Here is a 27,395-nt window from a genome sequence, read left to right on the forward strand (position 1 = left end):
TGGCGCAAGAGATGGCATGGTGTTTGTAGAGCCTCCAGTGAAGCCTCTTTCTGAGAAGTTCTTGGTGGCTGTGAGGCAGGCAGAGTACAAAGTGGATTTCTGTCAGCCCTCCTCCTCCCTCCCTTCTGTGTTGTTAAAACACACCCAGAGCCCGCCTGTACTCTGTGTCATCTGTGCTCTTCTAATGGCACCTTCTCCCCTCAAACTGATTACTTATAAGATTGGAGAGGGACTTCCCTGGTGGTCCAGTGGCTAAGACTCTGTGCTCCCAGTGCAGAGGAAAGGGAAAGTATTAGTCACTCAGTCATGTCCAACTCTTTGTGATCCCATGCACTGTAGCCCTCCAGGCTCCTCTGTCCATGGAATTCTCCAGGCAAGACTACTGGAGTGGGAGCCATTCCCTTCTCCAGGGGATCTTCCTGACCCAGGAATTGAACCCGGGTCACAGGGCAGGGGGCCCAGGTTCAATTCCTGGTCAGGGAACTAGATCCCACATGCCGCCACAAAGATCAAAGTTCCCAGTGCTACAACTAAGACCTGGGGCAGCCAATAAATAAATGTGAAGGAGTTGGAGGGTTGTGTGTGTTGAGCCTTTGGGTGCTCTGGGTGGGGAGGCTTGTTTTTACTACAGATAGGGAAGCATTTCTGCCTGCCTTGTGTGCTTGCTTTTAGAATTAGCGGTTGAATAGAAAGGTGTTGATTTGACAATTTGATGTCTTTGATTTTTTAAAGGATGAATATTCACTGAGTTTCCTTTGTCTGAAGACTGAGTACATGCATGGCATTTCTTTCTAATGGTTTATAGCTCTTCTCCCCCTTCTGAACAGTCTCTGTTGAGAATACCTTGGCACGATCGACTTTGAATGACTTGGGTTAAATAGCAAGCAGGTTTCTGTGACGATTCTCATTTCCACTCAGAGCGCAGAGAACCAGGGTGGGGACACATGCTTTCATTCTCTCTGATAGCAGCAGTTCCCAGCAAAACACAGTTGCTTTCGATGTACATAATTGATCACTTTATTAACTGGAAAAAAGAGGCCTTATTGAAGTAATAAAGCATAACTTCATTATATCCTGCATGTAGACAGCAGACGTGTTGGAACGTGGCTGATAGCTTCCCATTTCAAGGCTGATTCTGATCATGATAATATTTAAGTCACATCGACTGTCTTCTAATTGGATTTTTCTTCCTGCAGGCCTCTTGCGAAGAGCTAAAAGCGGCCTACCGGCGGCTGTGCATGCTTTACCACCCGGACAAGCACAGAGACCCAGAGCTCAAATCGCAGGCCGAGCGGCTGTTTAACCTCGTTCACCAGGCTTATGAAGGTCAGTGTGGTGCTTGGCTCTGTAGGAGCACCAGTGTAGAAACAGCAGTGTCTTGTAGCAGACACTCGATTTTTAAGAGGTTTGATTTGTAGAGGATAGAAAAAGAGAGTCCTTCGAGGTACATAAAAGAGGCAGTTAGTTTAGTGCTTTTTACTGACGGGGTCCTTTGAAAGAGTAGTATTTTGCTTTGGAAATCAATATGTGTCCAGTAAATAGAAAATGAGACCGCAGGTGAAGTAATAGTCCCGGATCTGAATTCTAGGGGAATACTCCAGTTTTAAATCGTTTCCTCGTTTTCTTCTAAAGGGAACTCTTAAACGTGAAAGGCTGATCGCTACAGACAAGCTTACTTTGTTCTCTCTTTTCTTTTGAGAAGATACAAAGAACATTTTTTCCATCTGAAAGTGATTTTCTTGGTTCTGTAGCATTCAGTTAAGGAAAGGTTCTAACAAAAGGAAGAAAATGATGTTAAAAAGCATAATAGGAAACAGAATCAAATAATTCAGATTTTTATACTTACCTCATACATTTCAGAAAGAAAAGTGTATAATATATTTGCTTATGAAATAGTAAAATCACTCGTAGGTACAGTTTCAGTTTGAGAGGATGAGACAGTTCTAGTAGATTGTGGCAATGGTTATACAACATAGTGATATATTTAACACCAGTGAATTGTGCACTTACACATGGTTTAAATGATCAGTTTTATGTTGTGTATATTATAACCACAATTTTTAAAGTTAAAACAATGTGAACTTACTCTTAGGATATATGCCAAGTAAAGTCAGTTATTCATTCCAGAGCCACTTGGTGATTTGCTCCTTAATTAAACAGACCAAAAATTAGATTTTCTTTATGAAATAAAGATTTCTCATTGTGGACATAAAAGCACTTTGCTGTATTTCACTATGGTTTTACCAAAAAGTTAGATTTTAATGACCAGTAAAACTGAGACTGTGGCACACAGGTGTGTATAATCAGCCTGTGTCTTCACCAGATGTAACTGTTCGGGCTATTTGTCTGGTCTGAATATAGCTTGTTCCTTTTCTTGTATTTGGTTGTTTGAATTACCCTCATAGCTGGACTGTGTTGTTTTGGAGATTTGGGGAAGAGTTAGCAGAAAAGCCTACCAATGCTTGTGAACATGTTGTAGCAGCAGGCCTGGCCCAAGTATTTGGCCTGAAGGGAGACTGAGGTGGTGAATAAATAATTCCTTCTTAACTCCTAGAGATCAGCTCAAGAAGTTTAGCTCCCAGGTTTTACAATGGTCAGCATTTCTTTCTTCCCTGTTAGATTTGAATATGGATAGAGTCTTTACATGGGCTTCCCTCATAGCTCAGCTGGTAAATCATCTGCCTGCAATGCAGGAGACCCAGGTTTGATTCCTGGGTCAGGAAGATCCCCTGAAGAAGGAAAGGGCAACCCACTCCAGTATTCTTGCCTGGAGAATCCCACGGACAGAGGAGCCTGGCATGCTACAGTCCATGGGATCACATGAGTCGGACATGACTTCGCAACTTAACCAACGATTAAACCAAGAGTCATTTACAGGTCTTCCCTGATAGCCCAGCTGGTAAAGAATCTACCTGCAGTGTAGGAGACCCCAGTTCGATTCCTGGGTTGGGAAGTTCCCCTGGAGAAGGGATAGGGTACCCACTCTAGTATTTTGGGGCTTCCCTGGTGGCTCAGATGGTAAAGAATTCACCTGCAATGCAGGAGACCTGGCTTCAATCCCTGGGTTGGGAAGATTCCCTGGGGGAGGGCATGGCAACCTATTTCAGTATTCTTGCCCGGTGAATCCCTAAGGACAGAGGAGCCTGGCAGGCTACAGTCCATAGGGTCACAAAGAGTTGGACACTACTGAGTGACTAAGCATAACACAGCACAGTGTCATTTACATCATTTTTTAATTAGACCTAGAAATACATGGGAATTCTCAGGGGCCAGGGTAGGGAAGAGTGGGGAGATTCAAAGGTCTTGAACAGAAGTTGGCCCAATAGAAATAGCTGTACAGATGTTCAGAATCAGTTAGCTACCGCCCTTTTAGTTTTTTTAATGTAGTGATTTAAAATGTTTATTTAATTTTTTCGCCACACCATGCAGCATGCAGGATCTTAGTTCTCCAACCAGGTATCAAACTTGGGCCCCCTGCAGTAGAAGTGTGGAGTCCTAACCACTGGACTGCCAGTAAAGTCCCTCTCATTCTTATTGAACAGTCTTTTCCTGATGCACTTTAGGTGACATGGCTGACACCGTAGTGACAGGTGTTTGCGCCTTTTTAACTGATGTGTAAATAAAGAAGAGAGGCGCAAAAAACATTTCTTACATAGTTGGCTGTAGGAGTTAGTGAGATTCTATAGGGTAAATAAGACAGATTTTTCCCGTCGGAGCCTGTCCTTAGGTTTACATTAGGCTTTATTAGAAACTGGAATTTGCTGTCTCAAGCCAAGGTACTCTATAGACGGTGACAGAAACTTAGGACAGTCTTTTAAAAACAACTGTCCTTTAGTGATACAGAGTCAGCACCCCTCACAAGGTAGCTCGGACATGAAAAATGCAACATTTTCCACCTGGAGCCACCTTTAAACACGTTCTTAGTTGGATCTGGAAGGCAAGTAGAAGGAAAGACACATCAGGAATGGCAGAGTCTCTGGGAAAATTGTGGTTGGAAGAAGGACAAAGAGAGGTGGGCTTGCCTGCTGCTGGTGTGGTCAGAACTAAGTGGAGGATTCAGTGCTTTGTAAACACATTGGGTTTTTCATTTGCAGTGCTCAGTGACCCCCAGACCAGGGCCATCTACGACATCTATGGCAAGAGAGGACTGGAGATGGAAGGCTGGGAGGTAAGAGAAGCTCTGCGCCTGGTATCCCAGGAAGGGACACCTCAACAGCTACAGAATAACACCCCCAAAACCCCGCAACCTGCTGTGGGGCCTGTGAGGATGTCTGACGATGTCAGAATCCCTTTCTCACCTTATATTTTGGTTTAAGAGACTGAATTTTACACTTGGCTTTGCCACTTTATAGAACTTGGGACCGTCAGTCATCGAACTCGTCCTGTGTTTCCTAACCCGTCAGGGGAATGGAGGGATGAACTAGACCAGTAAGTTTTAACCCCGGGGAGGGAACAGGCTGGTCGGGGTGATGGTCAGAGGGTGTCTGCAAGGGTACAGTTCTGTCTACATGTACACGTCCTTCCACACACACACTTCCTTCCACCCTCCAGGGTCCTGAATGCCTCTCTCCAACCAAGGTCATAACTGCACGTAGGAATTGTTTGGTGATATTAAGAGTTGTACATGTGAACAAGATGGAAACAGAGAAAAGTTTAGAGCTACTGGATTACATTCTCTGTAATGATCCTTCCAGCTTTAATGAGCTGTACTGTTAGGATGTTATAGAGAGTAAACGAAATAGATAGCAGTGTCTATGTAGTAGATAACCTGGGCCACCGTGCCTTGTGAGAACAATCACTGAAGTCCAGAAGTTTCTGTGTGGGGACACGAGTTCAATCCCTACTCCAGGAAGATCCCACATGCTGCTGGGCACCTAAGCCCGTGGGCCACAACTACCAAGCCCGCGCACCTGAAGCCCGTGCTCCAGTGAGAAGCCCGTGCACTGCAACTGGAGAGTAGCCCCCACTCACCACAACTAGAGAAAGCCTGTGCACCGCAGTGAAGACCCAGAGCCATGAAAAAAAGAAGGTTCCATTTTCTTTCACTCTGCCCCTGAGCAGTCTTAGAACCTTGGGCAGGCCATTTGATTGCTTCACGCTTCCAAGTTATTATCTGAAAAATAATGATTTGCAAATCAAGTAGAGAAATTAATCTGAAAACTGTAAAACTCTGTATTGGCTATAAGAACATGTAGGTGTTATTACTTAATTTCATTATAGAAACTTGGTTCTGATGCCCAAGGAATTCTGGTAGATGTTAACGTTAACTGTCGTTGAGTTATTTCTTCATTGATGTGTAAACTCTCCCTTGAAGTTCCTTTGATCTCAAACCTGTATGCCTGTCTCTTCTAATTCTAATATGAAAACCTTCTAAAGACCTTTGGGTACAGACGGGAAGAGAAGCGAAACGGGGTTTCTCCAGTGCTTAACACTGGTAGCCTACAGGCCATTTTCTACATGCAGCTGTGTTTTGGTTGTCCACACAATGAATTGTAGTTGCTGACTTTAAAATTTGGGAAGCTTTACATAGAAGTATCTTATCTTCTCTGGAAAAATTAGAAGATCTGACAACACTGTATCTAAATTCCCCTCTGAGGCAACAGTCGATCCAGATATGAGGAGCCCCTGCTGTTTGGACTGGACTGTACCATCCAGTTTGCCCCAGTCCCCACCACTCCCTATCGTGTCTGGCCCTTGACCCATCCACAGTCCCAGTGAGCTCCCAGTGAGCATTTGGTTTCTGGCTTTTGGCTCGGTGGAAGTAACAGTGCATCGTGTCACATTAGTTCATGGTAGCAAAGTGTTAGATCTAATAGCTTACAATTTTTTTCATCAAAAAAGGAAAATAGAATCCTGTTGTATTTACTGAATTTCTCCTCACACTTCATGCCCCAGTTTAAAGCTCCCTTGTGTTTTGAAGATGTGGGTTGGTTACAGTTTTTCATGGCAGCAGTTGGGGCCACTGAAAAGCCTCAGGCCTCGGGTACGCATCCCCTCCTGAGTCTAGGCTTTTCATTGTCCCCACTCAGTGGGACAGCAGGGTGACTTCTTCCCAGCAAAACATCATGGTTTCCTATTATAAGACCAAACCGTCTCCCCGTTAGAAACAGAAGCACCACACACTGCAGTGATTGTAAGAGCGTGTAGGCTGAGACCTTCCCAGGGGTCCAGTGGTTAAGACTTCACACTCCCAGTGCACGGGGCCCAGGTTCAATACCTGCTCAGGGAACTAGATCCCACATGCTGCAATTAAGAGTTCAAATGCTGCAACTAAGACCTGGTGCAGCCAAATAAATAAATAATTTTAAAAATAATAATAAAAATATAAAAGTATGTAAGCAGTCGTAGGTGGTAACTGGATAAGCTTTTATGTTCACATTTTTCAGTAGACTACTTTAAGGGAATCAAGTTCTCATCCACCAGAATTGGCTTTTTTTGCACTGATATTAATACTAAGCCTTCCCTGGGACTTCCCTGGTGATCCAGTGGTTAGGATTTTTACTTCCAATGCAGGGGGCCCGGGTTCAGTCCCTGGTCAGGGAACTAAGGTCCCTCATGCCATGTGGCACGGCCAAAAATAAAAATAAATACTAAGCCTTCCCTGACAGTAGAAGGAAAAGATAGAAGTTACCTCCCCTGATACATATTTACAAGAGATATATCGGTGCTTAATGTAATAGGAAGATTGACCCCACTCTTCATACTGTGAAGAAAAAGTCTCACTGAACTCAAGAGCAGTTCACAGAGCTGGCGTCACCACTCCCTCGAGGAGTTCTCTAGGTGGTGGTTTGTTCAGTGCAAGGGTTCTCTCTTTTCAGTCACAGCTTCCACCCCACAGAGGAAGCTGTGTTCCCCTCAGGGTGTTGTTGGTGTTTTTAGACTATTGAACTTTTTACTTGCCAACTGGTATCCATTTGCCACACATCTGTTAGTCTAAACACACAGGTGGTCAGGAGGGTGGAGGGCACTGCTAAAGTCCCTAGTGTCTGGGGCTCCTTTAATCCAAAGATGTCAGAGTAGCCACCAACATGCTGGTGGCTGGATGATACCACCAGCCTTTCTGCCAGCGGAGGCCGGGGGTGAAATTGAGCTTTTATAGGTTGCATCAAATATTGGTTCTGTTTTCAGGCATTAGATAGGTTTTGGTCTTTTCTGTTTGTCTCTGTCTCTTCTTTTGTCTTTAACCTTTAAGAAAGTGGATCATCCTCTGGCAGCATTCCAAAGGAGTAAGACGCCGCCATTCACAGCTCATAACACCAGCCACCTGAGTCCCCAAAGTTGCAGTGTTCGTGCAGATACCCATGTTGAAAATGAACTTGGCCACTTCTTCTCTTAAATGGCAGAAATCCAGCTCTGAGCTGTGGAAGTGGAGTGGAAACCATACAACCTGGAGGGCGCTTACAGACCAGCTGATGTACATTTAGAGGAGCAGCCTTGGGCCTGGATCATCCATGCTTTGGTTTCTGTCTGCAGTCCTTTACATTCATCCATATCTCACTTTTCCCTACCTATTTGACATCATCCTTACAGTGTCTAAGAAGATTTGCCTGGGGAATTGCCTCGTGGTCCAGCTGAGACTTCGAGCTCCCCATTCAGGGGCCCAGTTCAGTCCTTGGTCAGGGAACTAGATCCCACATGCCTCAATGAAGATCAAAGATCTCGCGTGTCACAACAAAGACCCAGCACAGCCAAAGAGACAATCAGCCTGTATTAAGAGGTATAATATGGTCAAGATCATGGAAAAGAAGACAGAAACTCCCACAGATCAGAGGAGACTAATGAGACGTGATTAAATGCAGTCCTGGACCCTGAATTGGATCCTAGGACGTAACTCTGATGTTACTGGAAAGACTGGTGAAATCCCAGAAGTCTGGGTTCAGTTAATAGCTTTGTACTAATGTTGGCATCCTGGACTTGACAGGTGTTTGTTCTTGGTTATGTAAGACGTTCACATTTGGAGGAGGCTGGGTAGATGAGAACTTTCTGTGTCGTCTTCGTAGCTTCTCTAAAGTTCTAAATAATTTTCTAAAATTATTCAAGTGAAAAGTTGTCTAACCAGAATCATAGAACAGACAGCATCTTGTGTGATTTTAATGCCCCAAGTGGCACTATTGGTAAAGAACCCACCTGCCAGTGCAAGAGATGTAAAAGACCTGGGTTCTATCCCTGGATCAGGAAGATCCCCTGGAGAAGGGAATGGCAACCTATTCCAGTATTCTTGTCAGGAAAATCCCATGGAGAGAGGAGCCTGGTGGACTACAGTCCATGGGGTGGCAAAGAGTCGAACATAACTGAAGTGACCTAGCACGTACACACTGTAGTGTAGAAGCATTTATAGGAGGAAGCTGAAGCTTAGTGAAGTGACTCGCCTGAGTTCTCCAGGAGGTTCAGGTGGTGTCGGAAAGCCTGGGTCCCTGTCCTCCTCCCACTGCGCCACCTGCTTCTACTGGTCTCTGCACCCCCTCGTCTGCAGGATAAGTCATCCGACTAGCACAGAATAGACCTAGCTGATAGGTGATCAGGGTGGACCGTGCAGGTGTACAGACTCATGGGCTGCATGTGATACACTTCACTGATGAAAAACATTGAAAATATCTTTCCAACTGTACTTTCCAATTTAACGCACTTTGGGATGCTGTGTTCCGGGCTCGTGTATCTAAGGGGTTACCCAAGGGAAGAAAAAGTGACTTGCAGCTGGCTTAGGCATCTTCCACTCTCCACCATGATGTTCTCTGTGTAGAGAAGGATGTAAACAGTAAAGGGCTGGGGGTGTCCCTAGTGGCTCAGTGGTAAAGAATTTCCCTGCCAGTGCAGAAGACACAGATTGGATCCCTGGTCCGGGAAGGTCCCACATGCCACGGAGCCACTAATGCTGTGTGCCACAACTGCTGAGACTGTTCTAGAGCCCATGTGCTCCAAAACAAGCCACAGCAATGAGAAGCACCCATGCACCACAGCTGCAGAGTAACCCCCGCTCTCTGCGACACAAAGACCCAGCCAAAAATAAAATAAGTAAACAAATGGATTTTTTGAAAAAATAAATAGTAAAGGGCCCCATGGGAGTTAGAATGAGATGCCCAGCCAAGGTATTTATAGCTCTAGAGTGGCCGGCCAGCTTGACTCTGCAGTTAGCTCTGATACGTACCAACTGTTTGCAAAACTTCTGTCAAATAGACTAGAAACAGAGTGACTTAACACCTTTGGGATATTTGCCTCTTCATTCTGTCACATAGTGTGGCAGAGAGTCATTTGCAAAAGTCACACAGCTGGAATTGTTGAAAATAAATCTTGTTCTGCTCTGGGCCCCATGGAGGGAGCACCCTATCAGTCCAAGATGGGGTGACGGGGAAGTGAAAGCACCGTAAATAGATGTGCATGGGCACTTCCTGGCAGTTCAGTGGCTAAGACTCCATACTTTACCCAGGGCCCAGGTTCGATCTGTGGTCCAGGAACTAAGATTACATAAGCCGAGGGGCTTAGACAAAAATAGAAAAGATGGACAAGGCTGAGTGTTTATAAGCACTAGCGTTGTGAGCAGGCCGCATCAGTTCAATATCACCGAGGACGTTTTTGTGAGGTCACAAAGGGATTGTTGCTGTACCATTTGGACTTTCAGTTCCTAGATTATTTTAACAGTGTTTTTATTTTAAAACCCTGTTTAAAAGAAACAGTTGCCCCTTTTTGGTAATGAACAATTTATATGGGAGAGGAGAAAATGTTTTCATTATTTTTTTCTGTTTACTTGCTGAAAGCGACAGTGAACACATTTCTCAATTTAGGGGGGTAGGCCAGCTCCTGTATTTAATTTTCTGGATTGCCAAATAATGAAATCAGGTTGCACAAAGGCTGTTTTTAATGTATAATTAAAATTATACATTAATTTTCATGTATAATTAAAATTATACATTAATTTAATGTATATATTATATATGTTATATGTGTGTACATGTATTATATATGTACACACATATATAATATATATACATATATGTGTACATACGTGTGTAATTTTAATGTATATATTCATACATATGCGTAGGTTTTTAGGAAGACACATAAAAAATTGTTAACCTGTGAGAAGGAGGAGTATGGGGAGGGACTATACCTTTTTACTTCATATTTTTCTGTACCATTTTGATTTTTTGCTATAAGCATGCATTTTTTGAATAATTTTTAAAACTTGTGATTTCCAGGATAGCTTTCTTTCACATCACCTGCCTTTGTAGGTGTTCTTTGAGCAGCGCCTCCAGTCTCCCCTGTGTTTCTCCCACTACCACAGGGTCAGGACTGTCTGATCTTTTCCTCCAATGACCTTGGCGGTGTCTCTGCTGCTCCCACTCTCAGTGTCCCTCATGGACTTGTACCTTTTGGGGCCCTTGGGAATCACCTGGTGGGGGTTCCTCTCTCACAGGTGTGGTACCCAAGACCCATGTGGCCCTTCCCATCCTGTTTGAAATCTCAGAGACTATCTTGCTTTTGGATGAGCTATACAGTAGGAAAAACCACTAGACCATTCGGGTATATTTGACCTAAATCAAATCCCTTACGATTATACAGTGAAATAGATTCAAGGGATTAGATCTGATAGACAGTGCCTGAAGAACTATAGATGGAGGTTCATGACATTGTACAGGAGGCAGGGATCAAGACCATCGCCGAGAATAAGAAATGCAAAAAGGCAAAATGGTTGTCTGAGGACGCCTTACAAATAGCTGTGAAAAGAAGAGAAGTGAAAGGCAAAAAAGAAAAGGAAAGATATACCCATTTGAATGCAGAGTTCCAAAGAATAGCAAGGAGAGATAAGAAAGCCTTCTTCAGTCAATGCAAAGAAATAGAGGAAAACAACAGAATGGGAAAGACTAGAGATCTCTTCAAGAAAATTAGAGATACCAAGGGAACATTTCATGCAAAGATGAGCACAATAAAGGACAGAAACAGTATGGACCTAACAGAAGCAGAAGGTATTAAGAAGAGGTAGCAAGAATACACAGAACTACACAAAAATGATCTTCATGACCCAGTTAATCATGATGGTGTGATCACTCACCTAGAGCCAGACATCCTGTGAAGTCAAGTGGGCCTTAGTAAGCATCACTACAAACAAAGCTAGTGGAGGTGATGGAATTCCAGTTGAGCTATTCCAAATCCTAAAAGATGATGTTATGAAAGTGCTGCACTCGTTATGCCAGCAAATGTGGAAAACTCAGCAGTGGCCACAGGACTGGAAAAGGTCAGTTTTCATTCCAATCCCAAAGAAAGGCAATGCCAAAGAATGTTCAAACTACTGCATAATTGCACCCATCTCACAGGCTAGCAAAGTAATGCTCAAAATTCTCCAAGCTAGGCTTCAACAGTATGTAAACCATGAACTTCCAGATGTTCAAGCTGGATTTAGAAAAGGCAGAGGAAGCAGAGATCAAATTGCCAACACCTGTTGGATCATCGAAAAAGCAAGAGAGTTCCAGAAAAACATCTGCTTTATTGACTATGCCAAAGCCTTTGACTGCATGGATCACAACAAACTGTGGAAAATTCTGAAAGAGATGGGAATACTAGACCACCTGACCTGCCTCCTGAGAAATCTGTATGGAGCTCAGGAAGCAACAGTTGGAACTGGACGTGAAACAACAGACTGGTCCAGATTGGGAAAGGAGTACGTCAAGGCTATATGTTGTCACCCTGCTTATTTAACTTATATGCAGCGTACATCATGAGAAATGCTGGGCTGGCAGAAGCACAAGCTGGAATCAAGATTGCCAGGAGAAATATCAATAACCACAGATATGCAGATGACACCACCCTTATGGCAGAAAGTGAAGAAGAACTAAAGAGCCTCTTGATGAACGTGAGAGAGGAGAGTGAAAAAGTTGGCTTAAAACTCAACATTCAGAAAATTAAGATCATGGCATCTGGTTCCATCACTTCGTGGCAAATAGATGGGGAAGCAATAGAAACAGTGATTTTGGGGGGCTCCAAAATCACGGCAGATGGTGACTGGAGCCATAAAATTCAAAGACGCTTGCTCCTTGGAAGAAAAGTTATCACCAACCTAGACAGCATATTAAAAAGCAGAGACATTACTTTGCCAACAAAGGCCCATCTTGTCAAGGCTATGGTTTTTCAGTAGTCATGTGTGGATGTGAGAGTTGGACTATAAATAAAGCTGAGCACCAAAGAATTGATGCTTTTGAACTGTGGTGTTGGAGAAGACTCTTGAGGGTCATGGACAGCAAGGAGATCCATCCTAAAGGAAATCAGTCCTGAATATTCATTGGAAAGACTGATGCTGAAGCTGAAACTCCAGTACTTTGGCCACCGGATGCAAAGAACTGACTCATTGGAAAAGACCCTGAAGCTAGGAAAGATTGAAGGCAGGAGGAGAAGGGGACAACAGAGGATGAGATGGTTGGATGTCATCACCACCAACTCAATGGACATGAGTTTGAGTAAACTCCGGGAGTTGGTGATGGACAGGGAAGCCTGGCGTGCTGCAGTCCATGGGGTCGCAAAGAGTTGAACAGGACTAAGCAACTGAGCTGAACTGAACTGAAGAAAGGCTGAGGTGGCTTCCCTGGTGGCTCAGAGGTTAAAGCGTCTGCCTGCAATGCGGGAGACTGGGGTTCAGTCCCTGGGTCAGGAAGATCCCCTGGAGAAGGAAATGGCAACCCACTCCAGTATTCTTGCCTGGAGAATCTGGTGGGGTCGCAAAGAGTCGGACACGACTGAGCGACTTCACTTCACTTCAAGCAACTGAGCTGAACTGAACTGAAGAAAGGCTGAGGTGGGCAAGAAAGGCCTTGCCTGCTCGCAGGCCTGACATCCTTGTGTGTCCTCAAGGGCTGCTGATTGGTACCTGAGTATTGTTTATACTCTGACAATATATAGCCGACATCGTACATCCTAAGGTTCATTTCAGGTTGTAGGAGGAAGAGCCCTACTGCTAAAACACTGAGACCTCATGGCTTAAGGTTGTTGGTCTAGGAAGCTCAAAGGGTGCCCCCGGTGGAGGCCCAGTGCACAAGGGAAATGTGCCAGGGCTGTTGTGGAGGCCTCGCCCCTCTCTGGACGTTGTTTTTAGCCTGCATTGTGGTGGCCTCACTGGAAAATTTAAACTGTGATACTTGAGGTGACATTTTCTCAGTAAGAATCCTGCAGCCTTGGAGACAAGTGACCAAAAAAAATCACTTCAGTCTCTGGAGTGCTGAGGGAGAGCACGGACTGGGGACTGAGCAGATGTGAAGGCGAACCTGGCTTTACCGGGGCCCACACGGTTGGACAGGAACGTCCCCTGGTCTCACTGGGGGCTCTCACGGTCCCGGGGGAGAGGAGCACTGGGACACGGTTAACACTCGGGTCTGTTGTGTCTTCCTCACCATCTGGGTCCTCAGCTGACTTCTCTCACTTCTGTCCACAGGTTGTGGAAAGGAGGAGAACGCCAGCTGAGATCAGAGAAGAGTTTGAGCGGCTGCAGCGTGAGAGGGAGGAGAGGAGACTGCAGCAGCGCACCAACCCCAAGGTCAGTGGCTGGTTCTGGGGGGAGCAGCGGTCTGATGTGGTCAGTGCTGCGGGCTCTTACAGTGAGGCCGTGAGAATTGGGAGGAACCGAGTGTCGCTTATCAGGTCTCAGAGTGCCACCTGCCTGGAGGGCCACTGGCAGGCCTGCTGGTGATGCCTGGGGAGAAGGCAAAACGGGGGACATCCCGAGTACAGGCACAGGCCAGCTGGTGAAGACCCATCCTTATAATCACGCTGCCCGAGCTCTTGACTGTAAGAATCAGCCAGAGGCCCGTGTCAAGAGAGGACAGCCTCCTGCCCGCACACTGAGGCCCAGGTTCCTTGCAAACCAGTTAGGATACGGAGGGCCAGAGAGCCCAGACCATGGGCCATTTCCAAACCGCATTAAGTGGGGGCCATGTGTGCATCACCCAGGACAGCAGCGCCGTGAACACCGGGTAACAGACTGTTTCTGCAGCCATAGAGTGACCTCTTCTACCCGTCAGTCAGGTCCCCGATGGAGGCCGAGTCATATAACCCAGGGACACGCCTGAGTCTGAGAGTTACTTTTCAGTCCAGTTATGGTCTCTCTTTCCTGTGATTCGTTAGAGAGGCAGATTGTTCTGCGTGTGCACCTCGGTCCCATGACACAGGATAACTTGGTCAGTTCACGATGCCAGTGGTATTGAATGACTGACTGCACTTGGCTCAGGGTTCCTGCTCCACAGTGTTTAATAATAAGAGAACTCGGCAGGCGGGCTCTGTCAGTGTGGCCAGGACAGCCCGGCAGGCAGCCTGAAGATCTTCTAAAGGAGAAGAACAAATGCTGGCTTACATGAGGGAAGCTTGATGTTCAGAGTTTCTGATCACATGCACTGTACAAAATGAACTTTTCTAAGACCCTACATTACTTAAAGGCCCACATATTCAGAAAACTCCCATCTCTTCGAATCCTGTTACACTGCAGGGTGTATTCGTAAACGCCAGGGCCTCTCCCCAACCCTTCAGTGAGTGACAGCTTCAGTGGAACAGTTCCTTTGGGTCAACCAAGACAGAGACTTGAGACACGGGCTGCACCAGGTCAGGGGCTGTGAGATGTTCAGACAGTTGAAAATCTCCAAGGTGCTCTGATCCATGCTGACAGGTTCCCTTCTCGAGGGTCCAGCCAGCACACCAGAGGGGTTCTGGGTAAATGTCAGTGTTGGCAGGTGGAGGTCAGTGTCAGGGAGTGGGGAGGGGTGCCTGGCTGGAGCGGGCCGTTCCTGTGGTGTCTTTGTTTTGCTGGCTGAAGTTCTGCTGTTTTCAGAGCAGTGAGGGGGAAAGAGTGTCACAGCAACCCACGCCTCTGTGTCCTGGAATGAGATGGTCCATCTGGGGGTGTGTGGTGATCATTTATTGTGCTTCTATGGAGATGTGTCTCCAGGCCATGTTTATGTGGAATGAGGAAGCACAGCTGTGACCATTCCACACGGGTATGCGGGATATTGTACGATTCCCAATACTTCACTACTTCTATAAAGTGCTGCCGGATAAATAAGGATATTTCCTAACCAGAAGTACTGAGTGATAACCAGATGTTGGCTCTGCGGCATTTTGAAGAGAGGTTTCGAGCTGGATTTCTTATTTCATTTCCAAGTGTTTTGCTTTGCAAGATGAGCGGTGAGGTTTAGCATGTTCTCATCCTAAAATGAGAGGGGTGATCTCTTTTGAGATGACCAGAAGGAGGAGGACCCTTCTGATGACCGGGGGGCTTGCACTGGTCTGTCACCCGGACCCCACAGGGGACCATGGCTTTGTAGGGGAGGGGAGCGGCAGACTGGATAATGTTTGTTATACTGCCTCTGAAACTGGTGTGGGTGTTTCTCCATTTTTACAAGAGTTCACTGGGGAGGAATTTTCCAGTTGGAGTATGTACCAAGAACAGGCAAAAAGATCAAGTGGGAGAAACCCATAGTTTGGAAATACTGCCTCTGACGCAGTGATGTGGGATGCAGAGCTCACACTTTGACCTCTGTGCAGGTTTCTAGTTTGTAAAATAAGGATGCTTATCCTAACCACCATGCCAAGTTGTTAAATGATTGAAGAAATATGACATCGATGTTAATTTCTTAGAGACAGACAAGGCTGCTCTGTAAGTGCAAAGTGGTATGCATACCGAGGTTGGGTGAAGAACTTGCTTCAGTATCTCGATCAGCACCATGTGGAAAGCATTCGCCTCACTCGGGTGGTCCGTTGCCCCCAGTAGCTGGGTTTGTTGGAAGGAAATCTGTCAGTTGGGTTCTGGAAATGGCCCTCTACAGATACTACCCCCTGCTCCCTTGGCCGAAGTGCAGTGCCTTCCATGTGGCTAGCCACCTGTGAGTCCTGCCTTGCGTGAGGGTGCTGTGGGCAGTGCTGCGGGGTGGGAAGAAGGGAGTGGTGCCAGCTCCAGCAGGCGCCTCCTTCCCTCTGGCCCTGTCGCCGGCGGGACCCAGTCGAGCGCACAGGCTCCACGTGTGCCAGGGCAGCCTGGGGAGCCTCGCACTTGGCACTGGGGCTCTGGATTTGGACTCCACCCCCAGCTCTGGGCCCTGGACCCAGTCACTTCTCCAGCTTTAGCTCGGTTTCTCCCTGTGTGAAATGAGAGGTTTGCCGTGAGGCCCAGAGCATAAGGTCATATCCTCAGACCCCAGAATCCTTAGCTTCATCACCTGTTTCCTGTCTTTCCGGCTATGTGTGATCAAATTCCTCTATCTGCATTTCCTGCTGGAAAATGCCAAGCTTAGGTTGTTGGGTCCCAGGGTCTCCAGGGCACTCCACGTTGAGCCGATATTGGGGAGGGGATTTATAATCAGACAGACGGTGAGGTTCATCTGCATCCTTGAGGGCTGAGTGTGACGGGTCTGAGGGGACTACCCTGGCCTTCCTCTTTCCATCCTTAAGATCATACAATAGGCTTGTTCTCTGCCGTGTTCACGTCTTATTGATTACTGTCATCCCTTTCTTTTGCTAATACCCATAAATCTTCTCTCTCTGGACAGGAGCCAGCTCTGGGAGTCAGACTTTTCACTGCCTTGTTAATGAACTTGTCCAGACCCCATAAGAAGGAGGACGTTAAGTCAAAGATTGTTTAATGGGCTTCATTGTCTGACTTTGAGAGTATCATTTCCTTTCTTTTGGACCCTGTTACATAAGAGTTTCATGAAGATTGTTTCTGGGTTCCCTGGACCATTTGTTCTCCCTTCACTGTTACAGGGGTAGACATAAACTCCCTGGTAAGTTTATGTCTTCCTGATTTTAGAAGGGCCATCTTATCGGTGTGGTTTTCTATAATAGCCGAAAATCACAATTCAGCTTTATCAAGAAGAAAAAATATGTGTCAAGGAAGACATGTAAGCCCAAAGTAGTTTCATAAAGTTTTTTTTTTTTTTTTTAAGATTAGTTTTGGTTGCCATGCCTAATGATTGTAGCCCTTGGAATGAGTCCATGGTTATAGCTTCAGTCTGTTCCATGGAAGTGACTCTAATGTCGTAAACTGAATCGACTTGGCTGACAGGATAATCATGCAGAAGAAAAGCTGTTTGAACCCATATGTTTGTTGTGCTCAGTGGCAGAAAGGGGCAATTTACCATATGCAGAAATGGGCTGCTGTTGAAAGTGAACAAACCAGGATGGTGTCACCAAAGGAGAAGGGACCAGGTCGAAAAAGTGCTTTGATATTAAGTGGATCTTTGGGGGAGAGGCAAGGTGGCCAACTGGAGGGATGTGTAGAAAGCTCTTTTACCTGGGTCGTAGCTGCTGCATCTGTATCCTGCCAGAGAGACCGGCTGATAAACTAAGTGTCAGGGTTAAAGGCTACAGGGCGGGGTAGTGGGGCAGCATTGCAGTTGGGACCGAGTTTCCTTAGAAGCCCTGGTAAGTTGAGTTGAAAACCTAAAAAGCCAGCTTAAAACTCAGCATTCAGAAAACAATGATCACCGAATCCGGTCCCATCACTTCATGGAAAATCAGTCAGTTCAGTTGCTGAGTCATGTCCAACTCTTTGCGACCCCATGGACTACAGCACACACGGCTTCCCTGTCCATCACCAACTCCTGGAGCTTGCTCAAATTCATGTCCATCGACTCAGTGATGCCATCCAACCATCTCATCCTCTGTCGTCCCCCTTCTCTTCCTGCCTTCAATCTTTCCCAGCATCAGGGTCTTTTCCAGTGAGTGAGTTCTTCACATCAGGTAGCCCAAGTATTGGAGTTTCAGCTTCAGCATCAGTCCTTCCAATGAATATTCAGGACTGATTTCCTTTAGGATGGACTGGTTGGATCTCCTTGCAGTCCAAGGGACTCTTAAGAGTCTTCTCCAGCACCACAGTTCAAAACCATTTCAGTGCTCAGCTTTCTTTATAGTCCAACTCTCACATCCACACATGACTACTGGAAAAACCATAACTTTGACTAGATGGACCTTTGTCAGAAAAGTAATGTTTTTGCTTTTTGATATGCTGTCTAGGATGGTCATAGCTTTTCTTCCAAGGAGCAAATGTCTTTTAATTTCATGGCTGCAGTTACCATCTGCCGTGATTTTGGAGCCCAAGAAAATAAAGTCTGTCACTATTTCCATTGTTTTCCCATGTATTTACCATGAAATGATGGGACTGGATGCCGTGATCTTTGTTTTTTGAATGTTGAGATTTAAGCCAACTTTTTCACTCTCCTCTTTCACCTTGATCAAGAGGTTCTTTAGTTCTTCACTTTCTGCCATAAGGGTGGTATAATCTGCATATCTGAAGTTATTGGTATTTCTTCTGGCAATCTTGATTCTAGCTTATGCTTTATCCAGCCCAGCATTTTTCATGATGTACTCTGCATATAAGTTAAATAAGCAGAATGGCAATATACAGCCTTGACATACTCCTTTCCCAATTTGGAACCAGTCCATTGTTCCATGTCCGGTTCTAACTGTTGCTTCTTGACCTACATACACATTTCTCAGGAGGCAGATAAGGTGGCCCAGTCATGAAAAATAGATGAGGAAAAAATGGAAACAGTGGCAGAGTTTATTTTCTTGGGCTCCAAAATCACTGTGGACAGGGACTGCAGCCATTAAATTAAAAGATGTTTGCTCCTTGGAAGAAAAGCTATGACAAACATAGACAGCATATTGAAAAACAGAGATATCACTTTGCCGACAAAGGTCCACCTAGTCAAAGCTGTGGTTTTTCCAGTAGTTATGTACAGATGTGAGAGTTGGACCATAAGGAAGGCTAAGCACCGATGCTTTTGAACTGTGGTGCTGGAGAAGACTCTTGAGAGTCCTTTGGACTGCAAGAAGATCAAACCAGTTGGTCCTAAAGCACATCAACCCTGAATATTCATTGAAAGAACTGATGCTGATGCTGAAGCTCCAATAGTTTGGCCACCTGATGCAAAGAGCCAACTCAGTGGAAAAGACCCTGATGATGGGAAAGGTTGAGGGCAAGAGGAGAAGGGGATGACATAGAGGATGAAGTGGTTAGATGGCATCATCAATTTAATGGACATGAGTTTTAGCAAACTCTAAGAGATGGTGAAGGACAGAGAAGCCTGGAATGCTGTAGTCCATGAGGTCACAAAGAGCAGGACACAACTGAGCAACTGAACAACGTCAGCGAAACTAGTCAGTTAACTGATGTACATCACAATGTGTTTGCCTATTAAAAATTCAGATTATCAGGCTTCTACCTGGGAATCTGTGTTTTTACATGTCCCCACCCCAGAAATTCAGATGGGTGACTGAATATGAGAAGAATATAGAAGAATGCAGTAGTCTACAGATGAAAGAATAAAAAGATATATTTTTTACAGTGTTTCATTAATGGTTAAAGAACAAAGGGCGGGGATTGACTTAAGGATGGATATTTGGTCATTCAGGAGGATAGTGATCCAGTGGGTTTGTAATTTACAGATTGGAATAAGTATTTACAAGTAGCAGTCAGCTACTTCCCCTTGTGTTTAGCTCATTAAATCTTTGAATCTTAGCAGTTTGTGATTTTTATTCAGTAGCTCAAAACTTGAGAAACTAAGTAAATCAGATTCTTTTGACAACCTGTGTTATACTCTTATGACTGTGACCTGATTGAAAATAGTATGGAACCATGGGGTGTGCTCCCGTGGAGTCTGTTAGCTCTGGTTGAGGCCGGGGTGGGGGGCATGGTGTGACTGTCCCATGCTCTAGATTGAAACTTTCAGCCTCAGAAAAGTCACAGAGTTCTCAGTTGAACATCTGCAGCTGCTGGGTGTCTCTCGGCAGTTTTTCAGTAGTGTTATCATTGCGTGGAAAAGACTGTACGAGACTTGTCACTGTCATTGTCCTTGATGCTCTGACAGCAGAGGTAGGTGCCCTTGGACAAAGGTCAGCACACAGTGGTGGCCTGCTACCTCTTTTTGTCCAGCTCAGGAGCTAATAAGTGTTACTTGTTTCAATGGCTTTTAGGAAATCAAAAGAATAATATTTTGTCATACATAAAAATAATATGAAACTCAGGCTTCAGTGTCCATAAATACAGTTTTATTGTTATATAGCAAAGCTTGTTCATTTACAGATTCCCTTTGGCTGTTTTGCACTATAGCATCAGAGCAGACCATCTGCCCACAAAACCTTAAGCACTGATACTGGGCTATTTATGGAAAAGTGTGTGACTACCCTATTGTAGGAAAATAAGGTGAAATGTGCTCGTAGCAGGGAGAAAACAAAATTCTTTAAAAGTTTTGTGTTTCATACTTAATAGCAAAGATTCTTTGAAAGTATTTTCCTTTGTAAACTTTTCATTTGATAAAATCTGATTTAGTACCAATTTAATAATAAAAGGATATAAACTTGCATATATTGAATTAGTGGTTGGAAGAAGTCTAACCCAAATCGGCCTCTCATTCCTAAGTCATGTCTTCCCACTGTATGAAAAGCATATTATGTTGGAAGTGAAAATGAATTGTAAGTTGCAGCGAAACCCTGTTTGACTCCTAGGGAAGTCTAATTCTGGTGCTGTGACCAGTCAATTTTTAGAAGGTCGGTTTCCTGGAAACAGAAGAAGAGCAGAAAGCAAGCATCAGGACCACTCTCTGAAGTGAGGAGGATGTGTCCTTGCAGCCGCACAGTGACCTGATCAGTCCCTGTCTGGGGCGGCTCCTCAGACATGGCTGGCACCTGAGCCTCAGGTTCTCCTCACTTCTCCACTCCTCTGGGTCATTTTTTTCTTTTTTGGAGGGGAAGGGGCGGTCATTTTCCATAAACTTGTCAGCACCAAAGGCTGTCGAATCACAAAAGTGACTGGCTCATTGGAGTTTTTGACTATTGGGGCCTTATTTAAAGAAACAACAAAATAGTTGAGAGAAAGTGATGCCTTGAGCACTGTTTTTAAACTTCTAGAGTCTGCTCTTGGAGAAGGCAATGGCACCACACTCCAGTACTCTTGCCTGGAAAATCCCATGAACGGAGGAGCCTGGTAGGCTGCACTCCATGGGGTCGCTGAGGGTCGGACACGACTGAGCAACCTCACTTTCACTTTTCACTTTCATGCATTGGAGAAGGAAATGGCAACCCACTCCAGTGTTCTTGCCTGGAGAATCCCAGGGATGGTGGAGCCTGGTGGGCTGCCATCTATGGGGTCGCACAGAGTCGGACACGACTGAAGTGACTTAGCAGCAGCAGCAGCAGAGTCTGCTCTACCCTCTGGTGAGTCAGTTAACACAATGTGGAGTTAACACAGATGTTTATCATTTCAGAGGTTTTCTTTGGGAAAGGAAAGAAAACTGTCTTTGATGTTATTCTGGAAGTTTTAGCCAATACAACTAGACAAATAGTAAAAGACATAAATATTGGAAGGATTTTCATCATTTGCATGTGGTGTGATTGCCTGTCTTTATTTATTTGTTTGGCCGCATCATGTGACATATGGGATCTTAGTTCCCCAAGCAGGATTAAACCCATGCCCCCTGCATTGGGAGTACAGAGTCTTAATCAGTGGACCCCCAGGAAGTCCCTGACTGCCTTTCTTTAAAGAACCAAGTGAGGGACTGCCCTGGTAGTCCAGTGCTTAAGACTCCCAAGTTCCCAATGCAAGGCGCCCAGGTTTGATACCTGGTCAGGGAACTAAGATCCCACGTGCTGGAGCTAAGGGTTTGTGTGCCACAACTAAGACCTGGTGCAGCCAAGTAAATAACTTTTAGAAAGAAAGAGAGGCTTCCCTGGTGGCTCAGATGGTAAAAGAAGAAAAATCTGCTGGTAATGTGGGAGACCCAGGTTAGATCCCTGGGTCAGGAAGATCCCCTGGAGAAGGGAATGGCTACCCACTGCAGTGTTCTTGCCCAGAGAATCCCATGGACAGAGGAACCTGAGAGGCTACAGTCTATGGGGTTGCAAAGAGTTGGACACGACTGAACGACTAACACTTTCCACTTTCACTTAGAATGAGAGAACAAACTGAAAACTCAAGAGTTGAATGAGTTGGCCAGTGACGAAACCCACATATGTAAATCAGTGGCTTGTGAATCAGTGGTTCATGATCCTGCTTTCCTCCTGGCCCCAGCACAGAGCCAGAGGAGCCGGCGGGTCAGGCCAGGTGGCTCTGCTCTGCGCTCTGATGGCTCACGTCCTTCATGGTCAGCCAGCGTCCTCACAGTGACCTGTAGGCGGGGCAACTGTGCCATTCATCATCCAGACTAGGACATTTTTGAGAGTGAAAGGGATGTTTACAAGAAAGTAGCAGAAGCAGACTCATTATTCTTGGCACACACTCATATACTTTAATAAGTTCTCTCTCTGGTATTTTGTGTTCTGGTTACATATTACTGCATGACAAACCACTCCAGAACTCAGTGGCTTGTGAGAATGATTTGATCTCCTCTCACACACCCGTGGGTTAATGAGACTCAGCCCGATGGTGCTTGCTTGGAGTGTGCTCACAGCTGATGGCAGCTGTGTCCTGTTGAAAAACAGGCACACGGGTGCCCCTCATAACTACAGCTGGGGTGGCTGATGGTGGCCTGCCGTTTCTCACATACAGCCTCTCCCTGCTCTAGGTCGGGCTTCCTCCCATCCCAGCAGCCCAGCAGTTGCAGGGTACTTGCATTGTTACAGGGTAGCTAACTGCCCCTCAAAAGCATATCCCCAGATGAAGCTGCAGGGTCCTTTGCGACCTGGCCTTGAAGTCTGCGCCATCCCGTCCACAGCATCCTCTTGGACAAAGGCAAGTCCTGGGTCCATGGAGGTCAAGGAGGGACTCTGAAGCCTGGGGCTCCCGCACGCGGGATTCTCAAGGCCGCACTGTGTCACTGCTGTTTTTCTGAAGAATGTCTTCTCAGTGTCTTTTTTTTTTTTTCCCCTTCATAACATTGCTGACCATGTTCATACAAGGAGCATATTTATTTAGTAGATTTTGACATTTCTGGCATATTTGATTCTTCTCTGTATACTGTAATATTTTCTTTTACTTATTTCACTTAGCATCTTTGTATAATCGATTTACAGTATTATTTTAGTTTCAAGTGTACAACATAATGACTCAAAATCTTTATAGATTGTGCTCCATTTATATTCAAAAATAATACCCTCTAGGTTCATACATACTGCAAGTGACAAGCCTTTGTCCTTTTTTTACAACTGAGTAGTATTCCATTGTATGTATATACCACATCCTCTCCATCTGTTCCTCTGTCAGTGGACACTTTAGGTTGCTTCCTTGTCTTTTGTAAATAATGCTGCTGTGATATAACTTAGGGGTACATCAGTTCAGTTCAGTTCAGTTGCTCAGTCGTGTCCGACTCTTTGCGACCCCATGCATCACAGCACGCCAGGCCTCCCTGTCCATCACCAGCTCCCGGAGTTCACTCAGACTCACGTCCGTCGAGTCAGTGATGCAATCCAGCCATCTCATCCTCTGTCGTCCCCTTTTCCTCCTGTCCCCAATCCCTCCCAGCATCAGAGTCTTTTCCAGTGAGTCAGCTCTTCACATGAGGTGGCCAAAGTACTGGAGTTTCAGCTTTAGCATCATTCCTTGCAAAGAACACCCAGGGCTGATCTCCTTTTACATCTTTCAAATCAGTGTTTTCATTTTCTTTGGCTCTATACCCAGGAATGGGATTGCTGGACCATATGGTAGCTCTGTTTCAGTTTTTTAAGGAACCTTTCCACAGTGGCTGTACTGGTTTACATTCCCACCAACAGTGTGGTAGGGTTCCCTTTTCTCTGCATCCTCACCATAATTTGTTACTGTGGTCTGTAAACCATAGTATTTTTAATTGCGAAAATACTCTCAATTTTAAATTTCTTTGTTTCAGAACATGTAAATATTGTTCACAGGTATTGTCTTTTTGCCTCCATTCAGAATACTTTTTTTTCTTTGACAAAATTTCTGAAATAAATTGTTTATGATTTTTTGAATGCTTCAAGTTGAGATGCCATAAAACTGTAGACAAACCTTGTTAATTTCATCCCATTCCAGGAAAGAATATAAATTTAATGGAAAATGACAGCTCCACCAGACAATTCCTACCCAAAATTGAGATATTCCAAAATGCCATTCTGTAATTTCAAAATGCAATAAACAGAGCTCTTATTTTATTTGTTTAGTTTTTCCTTCCTCAAGAGATCAATTTCACAGTATTCTTAGTTACACAGTTTTCAATGATTGCAGTTTCTTAAATATTTTAAAGTTGCATGATTTAAGGGTTTTTAAAAGCAGTTCTACAAAGGTTCACACTTTCCTAATACACAGATTTAACACATGCTGCAGTTCTTCTATTCAGAATAGGCTTCACAAGAAATGATCTTGTTACTCTGAATACACAAAAGTGTTTGTGTATTTTGACAACTTTAGCTTTATTTTCCGTAGGCAGAATATCACAGCTCATTTTAACAAAATTGTGCATTGTGTACACTATAATTCTAAGACTATTTCTGCTCCATGGGTTTCTTGATTTAATTAAAGCACTTTTACCAGGAGGCTGTACCTTCACCAAAATTGGTATTTGAGTATCACCACAAAAGCACACCATTTTACATTCAGTGTGGAACTTTTTGAGCTTACAGGATTACAGTAAGCAGGTGTTTCACCTTCAGAGAATCAGTCATTTCTCGTTTGAAACGTCTGGTTGACACTGATGTAAAACTGGCGCATTAGCAGTTGTGAGCTTCTGCTGATACCAACTTACAAACAGCTATTGCTGTATCTTTCATGTGTGCCTTATGAACCTTAGCATGGAAAAGAGAGTGAAATTAACATAGAGGAACTACCTTTTGATCTAAATGTAAAGTCATTTTTCCACAGCTGTATGTAAATACCCCTGCTGCTGGCAGCCTCACTTTTGGCCGTACTCTTTAAAGAACACTCACTATTGAAGATGCTGGTGTTTCTAAGGCAGATCTGAGGCTTTTAATTTTCATATGGCTGGAATTAGCACTGTGGATGGTCAGTGTTGAGAAAACAGTTTATAGGGACTTCCCTGGTGACACAGTGGATAAGAATCTGCCAACCAGTGTAGGGGACACAGGTTTGATTCCTGTTGGTGATGAAAATGGGCTTCCCTGGTAGCTCAGCTGGTAAAGAATCCACCTGCAGTGCAAGAGACCTGGGTTCAATCTCTGGATTGGGAAGATCCCCTGGAGAAGGGAGAGGCTACCCACTCCAGTATTCTGGCCTGGAGAATTCCATGGACTGTATAGTGATGGTGATGAAAATACTGTTGGTGATGATATCACTTTTTAAAAAACATCTAGGGTGATTGCTGAGCCAACCAAAACATCGGGGTTAAACTGTGTTATCCCAGATAAATCCCACCTGTGACGTCTCCCATGACCACCCAGGCCTGGCAGCCTCCAGCCCCTCCTCTGCCACCTCCCTCCCACTGCACTCCTCACAGGCAGATGGATACTCACTGTCTCCTCCTGCGTTTCCCTCACACATTTTCGTTCACAAGTCCCCTTCCCCAGGAGAAAAACACATTCTCCTAAGCTTCTTTTGGGGTGGTAGAAGTGTTCTGTATAGTGATTTTGGAGGTGGTTTCACAAGCGTACACACCTGTCAAAACTCATGAAATTGCACACTTCAAACAGGAGTAGTTTATATTATATGTAAATTAAACCTCAATAAAGTTTTGTTCATGCACTGCAGAGAATTTAATGAAAATGTGTGTGGAGTCATGTCTTTATATGTTGGACTAAGGTAGCCGCCCATTTGAGGGACTTCCCTGGTGGTCCAGTAGTTAAGAATCCACCCTGCAGTGCCGGGGACATGGGTTCGAGCTCTGGTCGGGGAACTAAGACCCACATGCTATAGGGCAAGTAAGCCTAAACACCACGACTAGAGAGCCTGCACACTGCAACAAAGATGCTTTGTGCCACAGCTAAGACCTGACAGAGCCACATAAAGTACTTTTTTTTTTTAAGTATCTAATTTGAAAAGTCTTATGACAGTAAAAGAAAATAGTAAATACTGATTTCCTGAGTAAAGAGCATTTTTATCAGTCAGCAAAATTTTGGCTTGTTTCCTGAGAGAATAGGGGGTTCTGTTTCTCATAACTTGAGGCAGAACAATTTCTAAATCTCCCATTTGTATATAATTTGGTTTGCACTTCTGTCTTTGAAGGTATTTTTTTATGTTTTAAAGAAATTTAAGGTACTTTGTGACATATCAGTGTTTGGAATTGAATATTAAGAGTGTTTCTCCCATGTAGCTAGTTTCTGGTTGTTTTCTGCATTTGTGGGTTAAATCCATAGGTAAGCAGTAGCAAACCATGAGCAGGGCAGTTTCATTTCATTTCCCACCATTTGTCCTCGGTAAGTCACTCGCCCACTTCACGCCTGGTTTTCTGACTCTAGAAGACGTTGGTGCTCGGCCGCTGCTTGGTGTGAGCTGTGACATTCATGTTCTGTGGGCCAGTGGAGTCGTACGTGCCCAACGAATCCCGCGGCTTCTGGCGTGTGTAGTATTGTGTTTCTTCCCACAAATCCCAGGCCTGATGCTGACGGCTTGTTTTTCTGCCGCAGGGGACCATCAGTGTTGGCATCGACGCCACTGACCTTTTTGATCGCTATGAGGAGGAGTACGAGGATGTGTCCGGAAGTGGCTTTCCACAGATTGAAATTAACAAGATGCACATATCACAGTCCATTGAGGTAAAGCCACAGACACGTCCCCCAGTGCAGGGGGGCTCGGGGGGGGGTGCTTGGGTTAATGAGGTGCAGCACCGCACACAGCTGGAATGACAGTCTGCTCAGGGTTTTCTCATCTGTGTTCATGAAAGGGTGCAGTTAGCCACTTGAAAAAAGAATAGCTCCAGTCACAACCTTGTTTATCCTGCTTTCCTGACCCACATGTTAGCACCATGAGTGCAGGGTTAGGGGGTAGGGTGACACTTAGCTTCAGGGTCCCGGGGCTCTCCAGCAGGTGGTGGAGGGCCACCACCATGCTTATGGTCTAGGAGAAGTGGGAGCCAAAGTCATGATGATTTTAGGAGCAAAACCAGATCTCTGGGAAATTCCAGGAATGGGTCTTAATTTGAAGGCACATGCTCCTGTGTGCTGAGCCCTGGGGTCACTGAAGTGTCATCTGTCTGGCCGACGTTGGGACATGGCAGCATTGGGCCATCTGCTGACGGTTACGGCAGGTCTCTGCCCCTTCAGCTTATCCACTTCTGCTCAAGTGCATCAGCCTGGAATGTGAAGTCCCAACTCAGGGAAACTTTCCCCCTCCTGGGGCTTCCAGTCAGTCAGTGCTGCCACAGGCAGGACTGGGGAGTCCTGGACATCCCCATGGGTGATGTCACCATGGAGCCTGATGCTGAGGGGACGCTGGAAACCAGCATCTAGCCCTACATTGGTCCTAGTTTTTTGGAATTTGCACGTTCAAGCTTTTGCAAAACCTGACCATGGTGGCCAGGTGCCATTCAATG

At 45.1% G+C, this 27,395-nt stretch overlaps 1 protein-coding gene across 3 annotated transcripts in view; it reads left to right on the plus strand.

Moving 5' to 3' along the window:
• DNAJC11 (DnaJ heat shock protein family (Hsp40) member C11) overlaps positions 1-27,395 on the plus strand; it is a 70,325-nt gene that overhangs the window by 23,496 nt on the left and 19,434 nt on the right. For all 3 annotated transcript variants that reach the window (NM_001045993.1, XM_024976145.2, XM_059875314.1), the window contains 4 exon segments: positions 1,197-1,326; positions 4,095-4,168; positions 13,415-13,516; positions 26,491-26,619. In NM_001045993.1, coding sequence (NP_001039458.1) covers positions 1,197-1,326; positions 4,095-4,168; positions 13,415-13,516; positions 26,491-26,619 — 435 coding nt within the window.

The sequence above is a fragment of the Bos taurus genome, chromosome 16 (genome assembly GCF_002263795.3).
Source record: "Bos taurus isolate L1 Dominette 01449 registration number 42190680 breed Hereford chromosome 16, ARS-UCD2.0, whole genome shotgun sequence".
NCBI classification, from domain to species: Eukaryota; Metazoa; Chordata; class Mammalia; order Artiodactyla; family Bovidae; genus Bos; species Bos taurus.